The sequence below is a fragment of the Trachurus trachurus genome (genome assembly GCF_905171665.1).
Source record: "Trachurus trachurus genome assembly, chromosome: 9".
NCBI lineage: Eukaryota > Metazoa > Chordata > Actinopteri > Carangiformes > Carangidae > Trachurus > Trachurus trachurus.
This window is the reverse complement of record NC_139895.1, coordinates 26,322,735-26,341,715: the sequence shown is the minus strand read 5'-3', so window position 1 is coordinate 26,341,715 and position 18,981 is coordinate 26,322,735. Positions and strand designations below refer to the sequence as shown.

Genomic DNA, 18,981 nt, shown 5'->3' with positions numbered 1-18,981 from the left:
ACAGGGCATGCGCAACAAACCATTTGATCTAGAATTCACTCGTGGCATTGTTGATTAATTCATTGAAAAATATGCTAAAACCTTTTACCTGTCTGTAAAGCTTTCTGTAAACATTACAGTTTATTTTCTGTTTTGGGGAATACCACAGATTTATGCTTCTGACATACCCTGTTAAATGGTTAAATTAAAATATATCAAATTGGACAATGGGTAATGTACAATGTGTTGTAATGTAGCCATGTAGTTGCATTTGAAATAGACAAACTTGACTGAAGGACTAACACTGTAATAGTGACATTTTGAGTGTTAAATAGTGGAAATGTTTAAAGTATCTATGTGGAGTTAATATGGTAAAACTACACAAGAAGATAAGACTAAACAGAGATGAGGATGATATTGTAAATGTGGGCAAAAGAATGAGACCTGATTCCTTTAAAGAGCCCCTGACCTGATTACAAGGAGATAAACTGCTCTTCAAGTCTCATGAAGTGACATCATGAGGAAAGCTACTGTATGAGTTACTGCAGGAAAATTAAACAACAATTATAAACTCAGTCTGTGGGGAAATTACACACAAGAGCAAACGTAATAAAATGCACACTTGCACAGGAATTAATTACAAAAAGATATGTGATGGCAAAAGGGATTAAAGGAACAGAAAACGGATCCAAAACGCATCACTGTACTGTAGGTATACATCAGAATAATCATTTCAGCATCATAATATCCTGATGATCAAATTCACTTTAAGAAGCTCACCTTTTTCTAAAGAAAAACATAGACCACATTGTTTCACACATCATGTTCAATCAGCTTTGCATGTGCCACTGTGGCAAGAAGTAGTGGACCCATTGTGTAGCTCATCTCGTGAATGTGATGATTATAGGGACCAAACCTGTTTGTTAACATGACTTCCACGCATACAGACACACACAGACTAAGTGAGGGTGATGCTGATAAGAAAGTGGAATGCCAAGTCCTCCAGTGGCTCACCCCATAGAGTGTGACCCATGTGGGCATGGTCCTGGCAAATCTGGCTCGCGGTCCTTTGCTGCATGTTGTCCCCGTCTCTGTCTCCCCTGATTTCCTGTCTCTCCTACTGTCCTCCTATCACAATAAAGGAATGAAAAGCCCAAACTGTATCAAAAAACAAAAGAAAGAGGAATGCCATTCAACAGCCAGTGTTGGTCATCAATGAAAATATATGGCTGTATACATGAATAGGCTACTTCAAATGCAATGAGCTATGAGGATTATTTTAGATATAATCCAGTCCTGATACTACAATGTTAGCACTTTCACTGTATGCAAAGCTCTCTATTTGTGGCTATGAAGCATGTTCATAATATGGTTGTGGCAATTGTATATAGCCTTTACCTTCAACGGTGCCTATGAACTGCATGCAGGTGTGCAACACCAGGTATGTCCTTGAGCTGGCTGCCACAGGTTTCAGGTATGGAATGCACTTTGTTATCTTTGAGAGTATTGATATTATCCATGCCTTGAATATAGAACACCGTCTCCCTTTGTTATCTGATGACCTCCTGTATGTATGTCACCCTCAGAAGGTAAAGGTCACTGTCTCCTTCAGCACAAGGCCAAACTTTCAATTCATTGCAGTTTGAGTGAGATTCTTATATGAAATAATACCATCACCATCATTTCAATTTAATATTCAAAAATTAATAAAACCATAATACCGTAATATTGAAACCTTATTAGTTGTCTGGTTGCTGAGGTTAAATATAATATGAACGAGAAAAACTATGTGTGAGCTCTGGCTGGATTCAACAGTAAGTCATGTATCACCCTGTGCTCTGGCAGCTGACGGCTACTGAGAGGCTTTCACTTTCATGTGTCTGCTGCTACAGGTAGAGCCTCCTCCACTCACTGAAGCAAATCTGCCGTTTCACTGTTTATTCAATTTAACAACCACTGTTTTACTTCATTTCCACCACAGTGCGCATGAAGTCAAAGTATTACAATATCTGAAATCAACACAAGAAAGAAATATAAAGTCCACCTCTAGTTACTAGCTATACATGCAGATACAAAGTATTATTATTCTTTATACCTTTGTTTAGAGCAAATATAGAAACAAGACCAGGATGGACATCATTTTGAATAATGTAACAATGTGTTGATTATTTAACTACAATGATAGCTTCAGTGACTTATCCCAAACAGAGACGTATCCAATTTTTAAACAAGATATTTCACCCCTTTGCAGTGTGGCTCTTTTATCACTGAGATCACAATAACTACATGCACCTCTGTGAACAAACATGAGCTGTACGGTTGTAAAACCTTTTGGAGATTTCCTACAATGTAAAAGAACTCTCGCCTATTGTCAAATATTCACAAATTCATCAAGACGTCAGAATTCAATTGACTGTTAATAGATCTTTGAATTATATAAAAGCTGCATACCAACAGTGCGGCCTAAGCGTGAGTGTATAACCTGCTTCATGCTGAAGCGACTCAGTACAGTACCTAACACTGCTGATAAGATGGCACGCAGGATTTAGAGCTTTACATATTTAAGAAGGGCAGGTTTGTAGTAACACAAGCAAAGTGTGAGCAGAGGACTGATGGAATTGATAGAGGGAGACCTGAGAGCTCTCACACCAGAAGGCTAACCTGTCGCTGCCCTCGTAGACATTTATCGTGTACCATATAAGTAGAAGAATCAAAATCAAAAGTTCTTAATCTTGTTTTTCATGAGAAAATATTTTTCTTTTCTACAACCTTCCTATGAAGAGTTTTCTCTTCAACTGCTTACTCATACCATCCAATTCAAAAAGGTTTCTAGGCTGTCTTACAATGTAGAAGCTGAAGGAATGAAATTTAACATGAATCATGAATCTTAATATTTCCTTAAACCGAAGTGAGCTTTTATCAACACTGCCATCGGCTGCACCATTCACTCCAGGCCCTTGGAATAAACAGGTAATTAGACATGAAGAGGGCAGATAGCATCTGTTTTGACGGCATTGAAAATCTGACAGTATCTCTCAGTGTCTCTCAGGTCGTATATGAACACACTCATCAGATAAAGGAGCTTGTTGAAGGGTGAAGCTGAAGGTTGGGAGAGCTATTATTATTGTACTTGGCTTCATAATACCTGCACTTCCTCTACGAGGAGGGCTCAAAGAGACACGGTTTTCACAAATGCAGACGGCTTAAAACAACATCCTCCTGTCTGTTATGTTCTCTTTCATTCTTCAGTCTTGGTGAGTCTCTAAATCTGTCTGTGCACCAGCTGGATTAACTGGATTTGACAAAAAGCAGAGAGCAGGAGCGTATAACATTATCTTTATCTCTTCCTCTATGCTTGGATCAGAGATGTTGCTAGAACATGGCTACATAAAGATTTTTTGGGATATGAAGATCAAGCTTGTAAATACCAAGAAACACAAAGTTAAGTCTCCACTCTCAAGAGTTTATCTTCTTTGTCTATATATTTAAGGATCTGATTGTGAGGTGCAGTGAACAGTGTGGTCGTGGAGCCGTTGTCGTGCTCTTCAAGGTGGCCAATGATGCTTTGAAAAACAAGCAGATCTTCATAACAGATGAGGAGAAAACCAGAGGCCGACCACAAAGACAGCCTTTGTCAGTGCTCCAATATGCCGTGACTGTCTGACAAATTTGTTGGAGTTGATAAGAAGGTTTAAAACAGCCCTGATCTTTTCACATGGGAACACTCATAAACTTCCTTGGATAGTGTAACTGGATCCCTCATGTTACGGTACCAGTAGAGCAGCTGCCTTTCTTCTCCCATCAGCAGATACACTGCTGCAACTTGACTGATGGTTTCCATTGATTGTGCTGCTGCAAAGACAGAGAGGGAGAGAGAGGGAGAGAGAGAGAGAAAGGGGAAAGAAACAGGTAGACAGAGAGAAAGAGGAGTAATTCACCAGTATGTTTATCTGTGGGGTAAAGATAGAAAGTAGTGGGATAGTTTACTGCAGATTAAAGTGATTAGAGAGAAGTATGACAAGGACAGAGGACATGGGCTGACGGGGATGTTCATTGTGCACTTCAGATAAACAACCTGCTCGCGGACAAGGGCGAAAACTAAACACATCAGGGACAACAACGTTACAGCACAAGTGTACGTGTCCTGAGGCATGTTGGTTTGGAATAAAGCTCTGCACTGTCTACAGTACATCTCAATAAAACATCAGATTAGACCTGTTCTTCTAACACACTGTGTCACGTGCTGGACATTTACTGAATACTTTCATATAGACTGTATAGATATATAAACTAGAATGAATAAGGAAAACATAATGTTATATTGGATAAGTGGTAATATACACAAATCATTCTATGGCTGTAATGAATACAACATCCACAATGCATTAAAAGATGCAGACTGCTGAATGATCCTTGCATTAAGTATAGCTCTCCTGCAGTTGTTAATGTTGTATAAAATTAATGAAATAAAAAAGAAAATCTATTGACCATAGTTTGGTATTTGTCCTTATAGGCCCATGTAAACAAAAAATAATAATATACTAACTTCAAAGCCCTCATCTGATATGCATTTTATATTTTTAGGTTTTTAAACCACAACAGAAATTATTTTATTAGTAATAATACCATCATATATCTCAATTTTGAGCAGTGGGTCCAAACCTCCAAACACTGATACAGCATCATGTTAGCCTCATCTCTGGCACTGGCACTTGTTTGCCATGAGTCTGTGATGACAGACTTTAAACAATACTATACCGCCCTCTAGAGGAACAGAGTGACTCCTGCAGGATACACACTGTAAAGGATGAGTCCACACACAATTCGCACACCAGTATGTTTGTGTAATCCTGGCAGAACTACTTTCTACCAAGAAAACAACCATTAATATTTTATTCAAGTTTTTTTTTGAGTAATGTCCTTTCCTATCAGTGACTGAACCTATAGCAAGCAGAACCAAAAACAAAAAACAAAGGCTAAGTATAAATGTTCAGAATTTTTGCCCACTGCATTTCACTGACTGCATCTTCATTTATTTCCACAGCAGACCACATTTGTGGTGCTTTCTATAGGATCCTCCAAAACAATGAGTTGTTCATGTGTTTCAGTGTTGACACTTAACTCTGCAAAATAGAAAATTAACAAATTCTTAAGGGAAATTAGGTTAATGAATAAAATATTTCTGATGTCAGTTTATCTGTATCACATCATTCATGTTGGTTTAGCTGAAAGCTTTCACTCCTTTGACATTAGCAGCACTGATGTTTACTGTAATGTCTTGGTAACGGCCATTAGTGTTGGATCGTTTTGTTCATTTGCAGTAGAATTATTACATACAGTAGTTGCACTTCTTAGGGGGTAGAAGCAAACCAAAGCCCCATTAACTCCTAAAACTCTGTATTTTAAGGCTGACAGACACAGAATCAAAAGAGCAAATACTGAATGAGTTCAGAAAGAAAATCCTCAAAAGACACGTCATCAGTCATCAGTTGCATGTTTATTTCAGCTCCAGTGTTACATACTGTAGCAGCATTATTACAATCATTTCATATTTGCATGGTCAAACTTCAAAGCGTTCCTTTTGTGGAGATGGCACTCAGCAAAAAACAAATCATCGCAACTCCCATTTGAATCATTTGTTGTGTAAATAGCACAAAAATATTTACATTATGAAAATCCCCACATAGAATATCTGCTCTCTCCTGTCTCCTTTAAAATGTAAGCATCTAAAAGACACAGTACTCTTAGCATGTTAAAAGTACTTGGACACATATGTTGCAACACAGTTTGGATAATCATGATGATGACCATAAACTGACAGTCCAAATGAATGACACAGGAGGGGAAACATAATAATACAAAGTATAATATAATAAATCAAAAACTATTCTGACTGGCTTTATTTCATTTGTGTTTATCATGTGATTAACAGAAGAGAAGAGCTTTGTCATCGGGCAACAGACTAGCACACTGTAACTTTGATTGTAACTGTGAAGAACTGTGTGTAGAATAAAACTTCTTTATGAACCTATGCTAATCAAGCCACTTTTATATTCAAGCTGAACACCTTGTCCACTTATGTGAAATTCATATTGCACAAGTATATTCAATATAAGTAGTTTATATTCACTAGGTCAATAAAAATAGGTCACAATGGAAGATTTTTCAAAATACACATGATAACAAACAATTTCAACTTTTAACTTTAGCAATGAACTAAACCTGTCAGGAGAGGAAATGGAAACGCTCTGACAGAAAAGACAGAAAACAAGAAGCATCTCAAGGTTAATGAATTCAAGTGATTTCAATTTCACTCTACTGAATGGAAGCTATATGGAGGAAGGATTCAACGACAACTCGCGGCAGACAGGCGCACGGCATCATAATTCAAGGATCAAAGTAAGATGCATAGACTACAATGAGTGTCTTTGGTATATTAATAATTACCCAACTGTACAAGCATGAAGGATTTGTTGCCAAAGGGTTCATGAGACCACAGGAATCTGATGAACTCCATGCACTTTTCCAGAGTAAGAAAAAAACGTCCATAATTAAAACAAATAAATCTGGCTGCTCGCTGGATTACATCAATATCTGGAGGAATGTCTCGACGACTGAATCAAAAATAGACAATAGGCTGGAGAGAGCAGTGAGCACACAGGAAATGTGTAACTACAACAGGACAAGTGACAATAAAAGAAACAGCATGGCCTGCTCACCAGCTGATCTGATCAGACTTTTGCTGCTGCTCTCATGGTAACGACAAGCACCCAACGCAATTGGTCAGTTTCAAGGCAAAATATAAGTCACGGTGTTACATTCTGGATAACAGAAGGTGTGCACTTCATGTTTCAGACCAACTTATTCTGTGCAAGTAAAGGTCAAAGGTCAGTATGACAAATATAAACATCGCACCAGTATAAAAGCACACAGAGGTTGGGACCTGGCCATCATCTCAAGTAACAGACTTATTTGATCCACCTTTGGAGATGCATACGTTTCTCAGAAATAGTTGCCCTCATATACATATACATATACATATACATATACATATACATATATCTCTATATACTGTATAGCTAGTCATGTTTGAGAATAGATACAAACAAGCTGCCTTGTTTCAGCAACAAGTTATTGTGCGTGATTCAGGAGTGTTGTAGTACTGCGCTTCAACAAGGCAAACAACTAGACCGTTACGGCCAACACACCATGATGAGACAGTGTCTCTCACAGGGAAAACTTGGTATTTTGCACTTCATGCAAAAACACTAACAACATAACTACTGTAGACTGGCTTCTGACCATTGAAGAGATAGAGATAACAATTAAAAAAAAAAAACAGAACACCATCCAGCTGAGCATGTTGTGATTTGACCAATGTGACCGATTGTGACAAAGAGTCTCAGTAAGATTCGATCTTTAAACGACTGTAAGCTAGTATGATGTAACAAAAATAAAAAGGTGAAGCAGTGATTAATATTTGAGGCACTTGGAGAGCGCAGCTGTCCTGTCCGCTGGGGAGTGGAAATAAGGAATGTGTTGTAATGGTTCTTTATAAATACACCATGAAATAAAACAAACAACCACCATTGTGTTTCTTCCGCATCCATAAAATACAGGCAGCAGAAAGCTAACAAAATAAATAAAAAGTTCCAATATTAAGAACTATAAACATTATTCAAGACAACTTAATTACACATTGAGCACATGTAGAAAAGATTGTGGAGCGTTGTGGTTGATGGTGATGTTTGTGCAGTGGGAGATGGCATTATATATAGATATAGATATACTGTATATATATATATATATATATATATATATATATCTGTTCTTCCAGGAACAGTCATCTCTCCGCATATCCTGGTTGTGCAACATCATCCTCACCCAAAGAAACACACAGACTTAAGTAAATGAGCAATAAGAAGTGCCACTCACTGCTTCACCTTTACCTCAGTCACTTCCCTGTGAGACAATAACTGATATACATTTCCTCAACAGTGGAAAAACAAGTTGAGCTCACACACCTTGCAGTTGGAGCTTTTTTTTTTTTTTTTTTTTTAACGTCAGTTTAGGTGTGGACACGTTCTCCATTACAGCTGTCCAGGTCCTGCCGCTTGTTCCAGCTGCTGCTTTGTCAGGAAGTACTTAAAGAACTCGTACACTGACCAGGCAATGGCGGTCGAGGGCATCTGGTATATAATCCTTGCTTGGACCCCTTTGAAGAAGGCTGCCGGACCACCAAGCCGGTACACCGTCCTGAAGGCGTTAGCCATTCCTGTTAAGTGGCCGCTGATGTTCATGGAGTTGAGCGCTACATTCTCTTGTGTGTTGAGCAGCGTTTTACATACGTCAAGTGGAGTGGTTATTGCTGCGGAAACGGCTCCCGCTATTGCCCCCGACACTATGTGGGTGCCGGGATGGTAATGTCTGTGAGGGTTTAAACGTTCCTGCATCAGTTCATAGGTGATGAAGTGAACGGCCTGGAAGGGGATGTTCATGGTCAGTTGCGTGCTGTAGCTGCGGTAGAACGCTCCAATGCCCTCAGTGCGCGTTATTGTTCGGACACAGTCCAAAAGTCCTCGATATGGAGAGTTGTACATTTGCATCCTCTGCTTCACCACTGGGTCATGAAAGGAAACAGAGATCCACGTTAGCGTGTTTTATTGTAAGCATTTTATATTTTATCAATTATACTCATTATAACTGATAAAAAGACACATGTGAAACAAGAAGAGGATGAAAGTGGACAACTTATCTCTACAGGTAGACAAAGGATTTTGAAATGATCATGGTTTATCTGACTGGCATGTGTCAATGTCATTAATAATATTGTGCAGACCTGTGCAGTCCAAGAACAGCATCAATATCTGCCATTTCAAAAAGGAAAGATTGACCTTTTGTTCTTAATGGTAAATTACTTTCCACACTTTACTAACTTTGCTTAAAAAGCAGTAAGAACTGCATTTGTTGGGCCTTATTTCCTGCGGTGGATTGATTCTCATTTGGTACCACCATAAACTACAGTGTTTGTCCACATTGCTCATTATTGATGTTTTTGACAACAATGGAGTAATACTGTATGTCCCAGAAGAATAAAGTATATCAGGCTTTAGATAAATATTTGGATGGATCCCATGACCGCTAATGTTGGCCAAAAGGGGGGTTACACATGGGCAGGTTGCCAGTCAATCACGGGGTTTAAACGGAGACAAATCATTAAAGCAGATATCAGCTTCACGGCCGTTTCGGCTAATGCTGCGTTCAAGGCAGGCTTTTGAAACCGTAAGTTACAGCTTCAAGTCACAACTACGACTTGGTAGCGTTCCAGGTAACCCGTAGCTCGTGTTTTTACCATCCTGTTGTCTGTGAAAGTTCCCTATAACGGCCACTCGTAACTTCCGACCCGTGAACTCGTACCAGATCGAACTGGTATGACTTCACAGGAAGGAAAAACACAAAGTACGAGTTTCTTTGAACGCACCATGAGTTAGCAGCCCCCGCCCTTGTCAGGCATCAATTGGTCCTCGTGCTACGTCACCACATTCACGCGCATCCCTTGGCTGCACACACAGCCCTTCATGCCGTTCTCTCTCCTCATTGGATAACACTTGTATCCCACAAGGAAAATTTTCTCCTCGGGTTACAGCAGAGCAGAGTGACGGAGAGACTCGTGTTTAGGCTGAAATACTTCATGTAAGTGATTGCTGACGGAAAATAGGACTATTTAGGACTTATATTAACAAAAACATTCCACTGATATCTGCTTTAATGCTCACATTCATACATTTGAACCCAGTCCTTGGATGCAGATTGTTTTTCTTACCTTCAGCTGGGTTCATGATTGCATCATGAAGAACAGTGGCCACACTACCTGCCATACCTGTGAAAATATAAACAGGTGTTGTCAGGTCTAAACCAGTGGCTGTACATAAAAGAATTTTACCCACTTATTTCTTGATGTATACATGGTAGAAAAACACAGGTTAAAGGTAGAGTCAAGTGTGTAATCGCCATTTCTCCAGGCTTGACAGCGTAGCTGTCTTCGTGGTAGTTTTTATACAGGCCCATAGTGCCGCATGCCCAACTTTACCTGCGCTCTGTCATTAGGGACTTTAAGCAACGGCTCATCTACTACAGAGAAACAAGCTATCTCACGTACAGTAGTTACTACAACGCGTGGTTTAGGTGAGTAAATTAAATGGTTCTCATTGTATTTTTGAAATGAAACGTGTTCTACAATTGATAGTGACACACTCTATGTACATTACATGTTCTAGCGACACACACTCTGATAAGATGTGTGCTTAAATTGTCAAATTGTATGTCTTCTTTTAATTGAATTCTTTGAAATAAAGTATATAGAAAATATGCACATTTATTTTTGTTATGATCTGTACCTGTACTTGGCATAATGACAATACATATGAATAATCTAATCTAATATCAACAGTTTCCCATAGCTCACATGAGCGGCGTTTATTTACCCTCAACCCTGTCACGTGGTGGGTGATCAGCTGTTCCGATCTGGCAGCTACCCCAGCAACCGCAGCAACTTTCTTTGGATTTGATGGCTACAGCACCAGCGTCATGAGAGATTTATTTCCGGGTGCCAAAATCTGCCATTGCTTAAAGTCCCTATTGGCTGGGGAAAACACAGCGACTTCCCTAACCCAGACTACAAGGGGGAGCTCTGCAGACACAGTCACCACCACACAGTTGAAGCCCATAGGTGATGATTTAGCAGGATTTCTTTTGTATAAGTCCATATTTTATTTTTTCCAAGAAAATCCTACAAACGCTACCTTTAAACCCACAAATTCCCTATTAGCATGTTTCTATTTGTGTTTGGGAGACAGCTTTGTCCTTGGACTGCAAACAGGATATGACATTAACATGACTTATCCAAGCTAGACTCCTCCTCAAGTGATTTGTGTCGAGTCGTGGGAACTCATACCGTTGGCTAAATGGCTGTTGCCTCCACTCTGAATGACATCACTGAGAGAGCGTTTGGCGCGCTCATAGCAGGCAAAGTAGAGGGCATGTGCAGGTCCCGCTCCCAACATGGTGATGTTGAGGCCCCTCAGTGGTCTGAAGAACCCCTCTGTCTGGATGATCCTTTTCAGAGCCTCATACACACTCCTGTACTGTGCATTAGGGTCTGGCTGAAGGCTCTGCATCCTTGTCTGGGTAAACAAAAACATACATTTAAATCACAGCATATAATTTGCTCCATTAGATCTGATAACAGTTAGAGCACCTGAGTTCTGAAGTTACAGCCCTGCATGAATGTGACTGTGGGTGCTCTAGAGTTGGCACGTGGTAAAAGCCGAATCATGGTTTCCCTTAATGCTGACACATTGTTCCGACAGTAAGTGCTCTTGGCATCAGAGGGATCCCGTCTGAGTGATATATGTCTCTTGCAAGGCTGGTGTGGGAGGCTGTGGAAGCTCTTTGTTTTACTCCACCATGCCAAGTTATCTGGCCGGCACAAAGCATGTTTTTTATTTGTGAGGAGATCTGCGGCTGACTCAGGAGATAGGCCAAGTCTATCTTCCTCACCATGTTCCCCTGTGTTTCCTTCCTTTGGCTTGACAATAATGTATCAATTACATTTCCTTTTAATACAGATTTAGGAACTTGGGGCACACAAAAGCTGGTGGCAAAGTTTACACTTTAGGTTTTTGTGGCTGAATTCAGTGCTACATTTTGCACTTTTGTGTTGCAGAAAGAGGCATTAATATGAATTTTATATTCAAACATTTAATGAGATCTTTGACAGCTAATCTGAAGCTTCAATTATGCCGGGGACAAAGTAACCTGCAGACAGTATCCTCAGACTGTGCTCTCTTTTATCAAACACTGAATGCCTGATAATAAAAGACATCTGAAGCCCTTTTACACTGTTTTTTTCCCCCTCCCCCTATTTATTTATTTTATGTTTAATTGTGTTCTGTTTCCTTAATTTTTTTATTAACTATGTTTTTTAACTGTATTTTTCTCACAGTGAGCCAAAGGCAATTTTCCACGACGGTGGATAAAAAAGTTTTATTGTATTGTATTGTATTGTATTGTACTAGTTCAGCACAAAGTTTAACCATACAAACTAAAAGAAACGTGAAAATTAACAGGTAGATCGTAGTAGAAAAAAGAGACTAAAGCAGGTACAATTTAGTAATCACTACTTGTTCGGGGTTGATAGTACATTTATGTTTTAATCCATAAAAAGACTATTGGCTGACATCATTTATTATTATTTTTAAATTTGGCATAATGTCAGGTTTAAATCTGAATGTGGACATGACAGAAAGGCAGAAGCAACTGTCAGATGGAAGTTGAAAATTAAAACGAGAGCTGAGACTTAAGTCCAGTTCTTTCAGGGCTAATTTTTAGGATAAGACTGAAGATTAGATTATCATTTAAGGTTATAATGTGGAAAAGGTAATAACAGTACTGTATAGCCTGAGGACAGCATGATAAACATGCATTGCCTAAATTTTACATCACTATCACGGTCCACTTAGATAACCAAACAGCAGAAACCAGTTTATCCATTGAATCAGTCTGAAAAGAGAACAGCCTCATCCATTACATTACCTTGTGACCTATCTTTGTAATTCAGCTTTGGAGGGCTACGGCCGTTTACTAATCAACACAACATAAGAGCAATTGCATACACACACCCTACACTGAACAAGGCTGATTCCAAATGTGCACAACACCGATAAGGTCCCCCTCCTCCCATTAACACCGGCTACTCCCCGCGTCCGAGCTGTGCCTTATTCTTCACTGGGAGGCTGAAATACCACAACCCAGTGAACTCAGAAATTCAAAGTAAATACAACAAGTCTTATTATAAACAGACATCTTACTGAATTCATCTCAAGATTTTTTCTAAACAACAATTTACAATGCATTCATTTTTTCCACACATTGCTAGACTGGAGCCAGACATTATTATATTTAAAAAAAAACTATCTACACTGAACGCTCCACAGTGACAAAGAGAAAATATATTATTTTTAAATATTATTTAAAATTGATTTCTGAAATATCACACTGACATAAGACCCTTTGCTACATGACACATGAAATGTAGCACAGGTGTTTCCCATTACTGTTACTGATCATCTGTTGGATGTTTTTCAAACTTGACTGGAGCACACCTGTGGTCAATTTAATTGATTGGACTTGATTTTGAAAGTCACACACTTGTCTTCATAAGGTCTCACATGATGCAACAGTGCATATCAGACTAAAACAGCAGCATAAGGTGGAAGAAGCTGCCAGTAGAGCTCAGACACCGGGCTGTGTTGAGGTACAGATCTGTGAAAAGCTACAAAAAAACAAAAACAAAACAAAAATGATTTCCTTCCTTAAATTTTTTTCTGCATTTAAGGTTCCCAAGAGCACAGTGGCCTCCATAATTATTATATGAAAGAGGAACTAGGACTTCGTAAGGAGCAGACTCTCTGGCTAATAACTAAATAATGTAGGGAAAAGAAAATTGAACAAGAACCTGATGGTCTCTCTGGCTGAGATCCTGTGTGGAGATGGGAGAAACATCTCAAAGATCTCATTTCACATTTTCAAGAATTAAAAGTGTCTTACAAGACTACAGCAATGAGTTTTTCGATGTTAATACATCTCTTATGGGTTATCGAGTGCAAATTGAAGTTGGTGTTTTTTTTCGCATAAAGTTGCAATACCATAACCTGAAAACGTGAGAGGGTCTGAACACTTGATGAATGCAGTATAAACTCTGAAGAGAAACCAAAAATGCATCAGAGTCTGTCTCTGATTTGTTGCATGTCTATTTGTCCATCTAGTACATGTAATTGGTCTATAAATAGGGAAAATAGGAACCATGATCAAGTATTTCAGCAGTTTAGTTCTACTGAAATTTCAAAACGCTGTTTGTTTCAACCCCAGACACGCACTGATCAAACTCAGTGGGCACCACAAAAACAACAGCTGAAGTGTGCTTGTGAAAACTCAGAAAATTCAAGAGGAAATGGCAACACTGGTTTGTGTAATAAAGGCTCAATGGGCTCACTGGAGAAATGTCAAGACTATGACACTGAAGGAAAGAGGATATAATGACTTTTCTTGCAGTACTTCTGCAGTTGTCTGTGCCATATCAAGATTATTGTAAGGATAGAGCAGCATGGCGAATTATCAAAACAACACTTCATTGTTAGAAAACAGCAGCTGAGCAGAAGAAAGAGGATTGCAGGGGCAAGGGTCACAATCAACCCAACAGTTAGCGATTTGCTTTGCAGACACAAGCCAAAATTTAACAAGCTAAAAAAACGTTTTCATTCATTTACGTAACTTCATTTTGCGAGGGCCTTCATCAATGAACAAATGTGGGCAGTACAAACTGTAACCTATACATGACTTCTGACAATTATTTGTATTGTTGAAGCTGGTCTGGCTTTCCAACATTTTAAATCAGGATCTAAGTACTTCTCTGATAACCACACGGGTATGGGCAGTCTTAGGTTAAGTTTCAATCAACATGTTAGAATTGAATTTTTGGTCAAAATGTCTTCAGCACTAACTTTGCTTTTCCCTGTAAGCAAAAAGGAATAAACTGTTCCTCACTGATAAATAAATGTTGTTGATACTTTATATCACAGCTATATTAAAAAAAAAATTCATCATTTGTCCTGAAAATTGCTAAATTGTTCATAATATATCAAAAGATAATTTAAAAAAAACTTCCACTGCAAACTAGAAGAGCTAAAATGATATGTTCAGCCTGAACCAATAATCCCAAACTCACATTTGTCTCTCAGATAATTAGTTGATGATTTTTTAAATTAGTATTATTATTAATCAACTAATCAATTTAACAACTATTGTGTCCACTTGGTTGGCATTGGTTGCTCTCTTAAAAAGGAGAAAAAGCCCAGGCCCTCACTTTCTATATTGAATTATCATTTATTTTGTACATACAGACAGTAATGGTAATAACATCCTTTTTGATGAGCACAACCTCGTCCATTAATTTATTTTTGCATAACTATAAGCACTTTGCTGCTGCTTATGGTAAATACTGAACTACATTTTTTTGACTGCTATAGGTGAACAAAGACAAAGTTAAGCCTACTAAAACAGATGCCCATGGTTAACAACTTTAACTCTTTTGTTGTCATATAGGTGTGATGGTGATAATCTAATGTTTCTCCTGTGAGCAGGGACACAGGCAGCTGACATGTGATATCAACCCAGTGAATCAATTAATGGTCACTAAATACTTCATAACAATACAATTAAGTTTATTGACAGTGGAAAGGGGTACTGCTTACACGTGGAGTGTGGAAATAAGACTAGTTTCAAGTTTCGAGGGGGGTTTTGACATCTACAGCACAGCAGCACTTGACCTTCACTTACCCTACGTCAGTCATAAGCAAAGTCTGGATAACTCACTTCATTTCACTGTGTAACAACACTGTGTCTGTGAGTAAACACCTTGGGATTACATGCAGACGACTTTATTCATCGAAACGTGATCTTTTGATTCAACGCCGATAACTTGCCCCAGTCTTGCTAAGTAATGTGTAACTTGGCCAATTAAGGTTACAGTCGGTAAGCTGCTACGTTAGCAAAGTTAGTAGTTATATCAAGAAAGAAGTGGAAAAAAATAGCAAAAGTGGTACTAAGTGCTCAGTTTAGCCAGCACATGGAATTTTAGTTTGGTTTTAATTTAGCCTAGCCTGTACTGGTCTGAGTCAGGTTGTCGTGTTTAAATTAGCTAACATCGAGGCTAACCGTGGATGGACACAGCTTGAACATTTCACAGCTAACGCCTGCTAGCAGCCGATAGCAGGCACTGACTGCTGCTCGGTGCCGTGTGGCTCAGTTAGTGAATGAGCCGTGGTGGCAAAACAAGTGAGAGTCACCGCTGAGCCGCGTGCCGCCGGTGCGTTACCTTGACAGAGTCCACGGGGTACATCACCGTGTGCTCCAGGATGCCAGCCACGGCTCCCGCTGTCATGTGGGTCCCCACTGAGACATGAGGTGGCAAGCTCTCGTAGTCAACGTCAATATCAAGAGGCTCGTCGTCGTCTTTGCTTTTGATTTGAGACATCTCCAGTGCTGCCACCACACTGTCCGAGGTCAACTCCATGCGTGGGGCAGCGCTCAGCGTGGGTCTTCTGTGCAAGATAACACTCAGAGAAGTGTTGGCGGCGTGGACAACCACAACATCTTCACTACTTAGTGGAGTTGCAGCGCCCGAATGACGTAAGCAGCTATGGGCGTGTCTCCGGTCCTGTGCACCAATCACATTCCAGCTAGGGCGGGTTCTTTGTTCGGAGCAGCCAATGAGAAGTTTCCGTGGTAGATTCCGTAGATTCTGACACTTCACCGCTCTGCTGTTGTCAGTCCCTGTGCATCCCTGTCACTGTAGTCACTTTTTTGAATGGTTTTAACTGTGGTGTGTAATCGCACAGTCCTGCACGAAAAGATAAGTAGGTTTGGTTTTATTATCAGGCAACATATGTTCAATACTAATGTACTTTCTTATGGGATATCTCAATCTCGTGGTTTCCCCCACACTGTGGTTGTACTGTAGCTGGAAGAAACATTTTCAGATTCTTTGGATATTTATGCAAATGTGGTAAACAACAACAACAACAACAACAACAACAACAACAACAAAACACAAGTGACAAGTAAAATTCCTGGAAAGTTTTACTGAAGTAGGCTATAGGAGCAGAAATGTATCAAAAGCAAAAAATAATTTCTGGCTGCATATCAAAAGTTGGCTACTCATAATGCAGAATGGCCCATTTCAATCCATACTGATGATATATAAATACATATCTATTTAATGTTGTAATTACTTATGGTCAAGTCAGTTTTAACTTGTTTGTATATTGTCTAATTATTTAATGAATAATGAATGAATTATTTAATGAATCTTAATCTAAGATATCAAAGAATTGCTAAGTAACAATGAGATACATACAGAAAAGTGCAATATTTCCCTCTGAAATGTTGTGCAATATAAATATAAAGTGACAAAACCATACTGCCTTATATACTAAATTTCAAATTAATAGAAAAAACATTCAGCTGCTTCTTGGTGGCACTGCAAAATTCTTCCTGGGACTGGTGCTCAGGCTACACAACAGCTTTTGGTGCCACTATGTTTGTCTCACTGGAATGAAGGTTTCATCAGTTAATCTGTCATGAAATTAACTGTATAGATTGCATAAAAAATATATTTTTAGAAAAAGACTGTGAGGAGCCTCACTGCCCCACTCACCTGTCTGGTAACATTGGAAAATTTGAAGATGCCAATCCACACACATCATCCAGACTATACGTCATGGTAATAGTCAGAAGAAGTAGCCTAGAGGAAACACAGAGGCCTCATAACAAAAGGCTGCACTAGGTACTTTGGTTTCAGCTTCTGAATGAGAAGTATGTTGTCACAGAACCTGTATATCATGATGTTGCTAACTTTTAATTTTAATTAATTTCGGGTTCGGGCTCTGTTAGAGATCTGTCAGCGATTAGACTAGGCTAAATAAAAGTCTTCACATTTTCTCATTACATCTCTTATTCTAAATAATTTATGTTTTTTTCTGGCTGTGTCATGCTGTCTCTTGTTGCGTGCCAGAAGTTTAAATTTCACCTTGACATCCTGGGTGCCAGTTTGTGTTTAAGATATCACCTTATTCGACTGAACATACTAAACATTTAGATTCTCTGTCAATCCACTCTCCTTTTCAGACTTAAAAAAGGAGATCCAAATTTGTGAACTGTATCTTCCAGGAGGCAAAATATTAGATTTGTGATTTATATTATTCTAAGAAATAAACTACATCTATTATCTTTATTGCAGCTGAACTTGATCTAATAACTATCCTGTGTCACCTACGATTGGCTGAAATATAATCTCGACACACGGGGCATTCTGCAGTGTCTTTGTGGGTGTGTCAGTAGAGCAATGTGACACATCAGTGACTCAGCATTATAGGAGGCTGCTGAGCCACTTGTTGGAGCCATGTTGTTAAAGCTTGTATACACCAAAGCTTTATGACTGACTCTGACAAGCCTGTACTCGTTCAAGTCACTGTATTACACACTCATACTGTAGGTATGATTGATTGCACAATTGTTAATAACATGTTTTCTAGAACATTAATTGTGGAATTCCTAGTCATCATTTAAGTGTATTCAATTCAACTGGTACAACAGAAGAAACAAATATGTGAGTTGTCAACCATGGTGTATGATATAAACTGTGGCCAAATAGAAATGTCATCCTATCCAAGTGCCAATCTTTCAGTGCAACAATAAACTGACTGTGAAAGTTGCAATGGATGAGGACAACAAATACCATCCACTGGAGACCACACAGGACTCCACTCTGCATGTGGGACACAGCAGACTATACTGTGCAGAGTGAATGAAGTATTAATACAACCCGCTCACAGCACACCAGGTACTGCTTGCACCGTGTCTGCACTGTGTTTGGTAACCTGGTAACTGAAATAATGCACTGGTCTCTACAAATGTTATCACAAATACACAAGTGAAAAAGTTCACCCGGCATCTATGGCAAAAGCTCAATACCCTGAGGAAGGTAGCCAAGGAAACTCGCTCATCCAAACTCAGCAATTTCATTGAACAGCTGAGGGGCTGGCTCTTCATGTGGAACCGACAATGCTTCTGTGAATCCCCATGTGTCACTGTTTTGTCTCTCTGAGCGTTTGAATAGTATTAACAAAATATTAATCACACACTGCCTGAAGAGATAAGTAGTTGGTATTCTTATCAAGCAGATCCAGTTGTCCTTTTTCTGAAGGACATGTCGTTTCCTAACACTGAACATGCACCAGTGGTGGAAGAACTACAATAATCACTTTGCGGTTCTTTTCATTTAACATATTAACCATTTGTGTGACTTATATTTGAAATTGTTTGTTATGGTTTAAAACTTGTTTTGTGTGGTCACAGTGACTTTGACACTTGACCATCAAAATT

At 39.1% G+C, this 18,981-nt stretch overlaps 1 protein-coding gene across 1 annotated transcript; it reads right to left on the bottom strand.

Annotated features, from left to right (window-relative positions):
• Positions 1-7,315: 7,315 nt before the first annotated feature.
• slc25a37 (solute carrier family 25 member 37) lies at positions 7,316-16,197 on the bottom strand. The gene is made up of 4 exons (XM_083978750.1): positions 15,914-16,197; positions 10,934-11,162; positions 9,803-9,859; positions 7,316-8,599 (listed from the first exon to the last, which is right to left on the bottom strand). Exons 1-4 carry the CDS (start codon positions 16,109-16,111, stop codon positions 8,070-8,072), a joined length of 1,014 nt encoding a protein of 337 aa, XP_083834876.1. The 5' UTR covers positions 16,112-16,197; the 3' UTR covers positions 7,316-8,069.
• Between the last annotated feature and the right edge of the window lie 2,784 nt (positions 16,198-18,981).

Coding starts and splice junctions, on each gene's coding strand:
- slc25a37 (XM_083978750.1), bottom strand. CDS start 16,111: ATGGAGTTGACCTCGGACAGTGTGGTGGCAGCACTGGAGATGTCTCAA. Junction 11,163..15,913: donor ACCCCGTGGACTCTGTCAAG/GTAACGCACCGG, acceptor TTGTTTACCCAG/ACAAGGATGCAGAGCCTTCA. Junction 8,600..9,802: donor AATCATGAACCCAGCTGAAG/GTAAGAAAAACA, acceptor TTCATGACCCAG/TGGTGAAGCAGAGGATGCAA.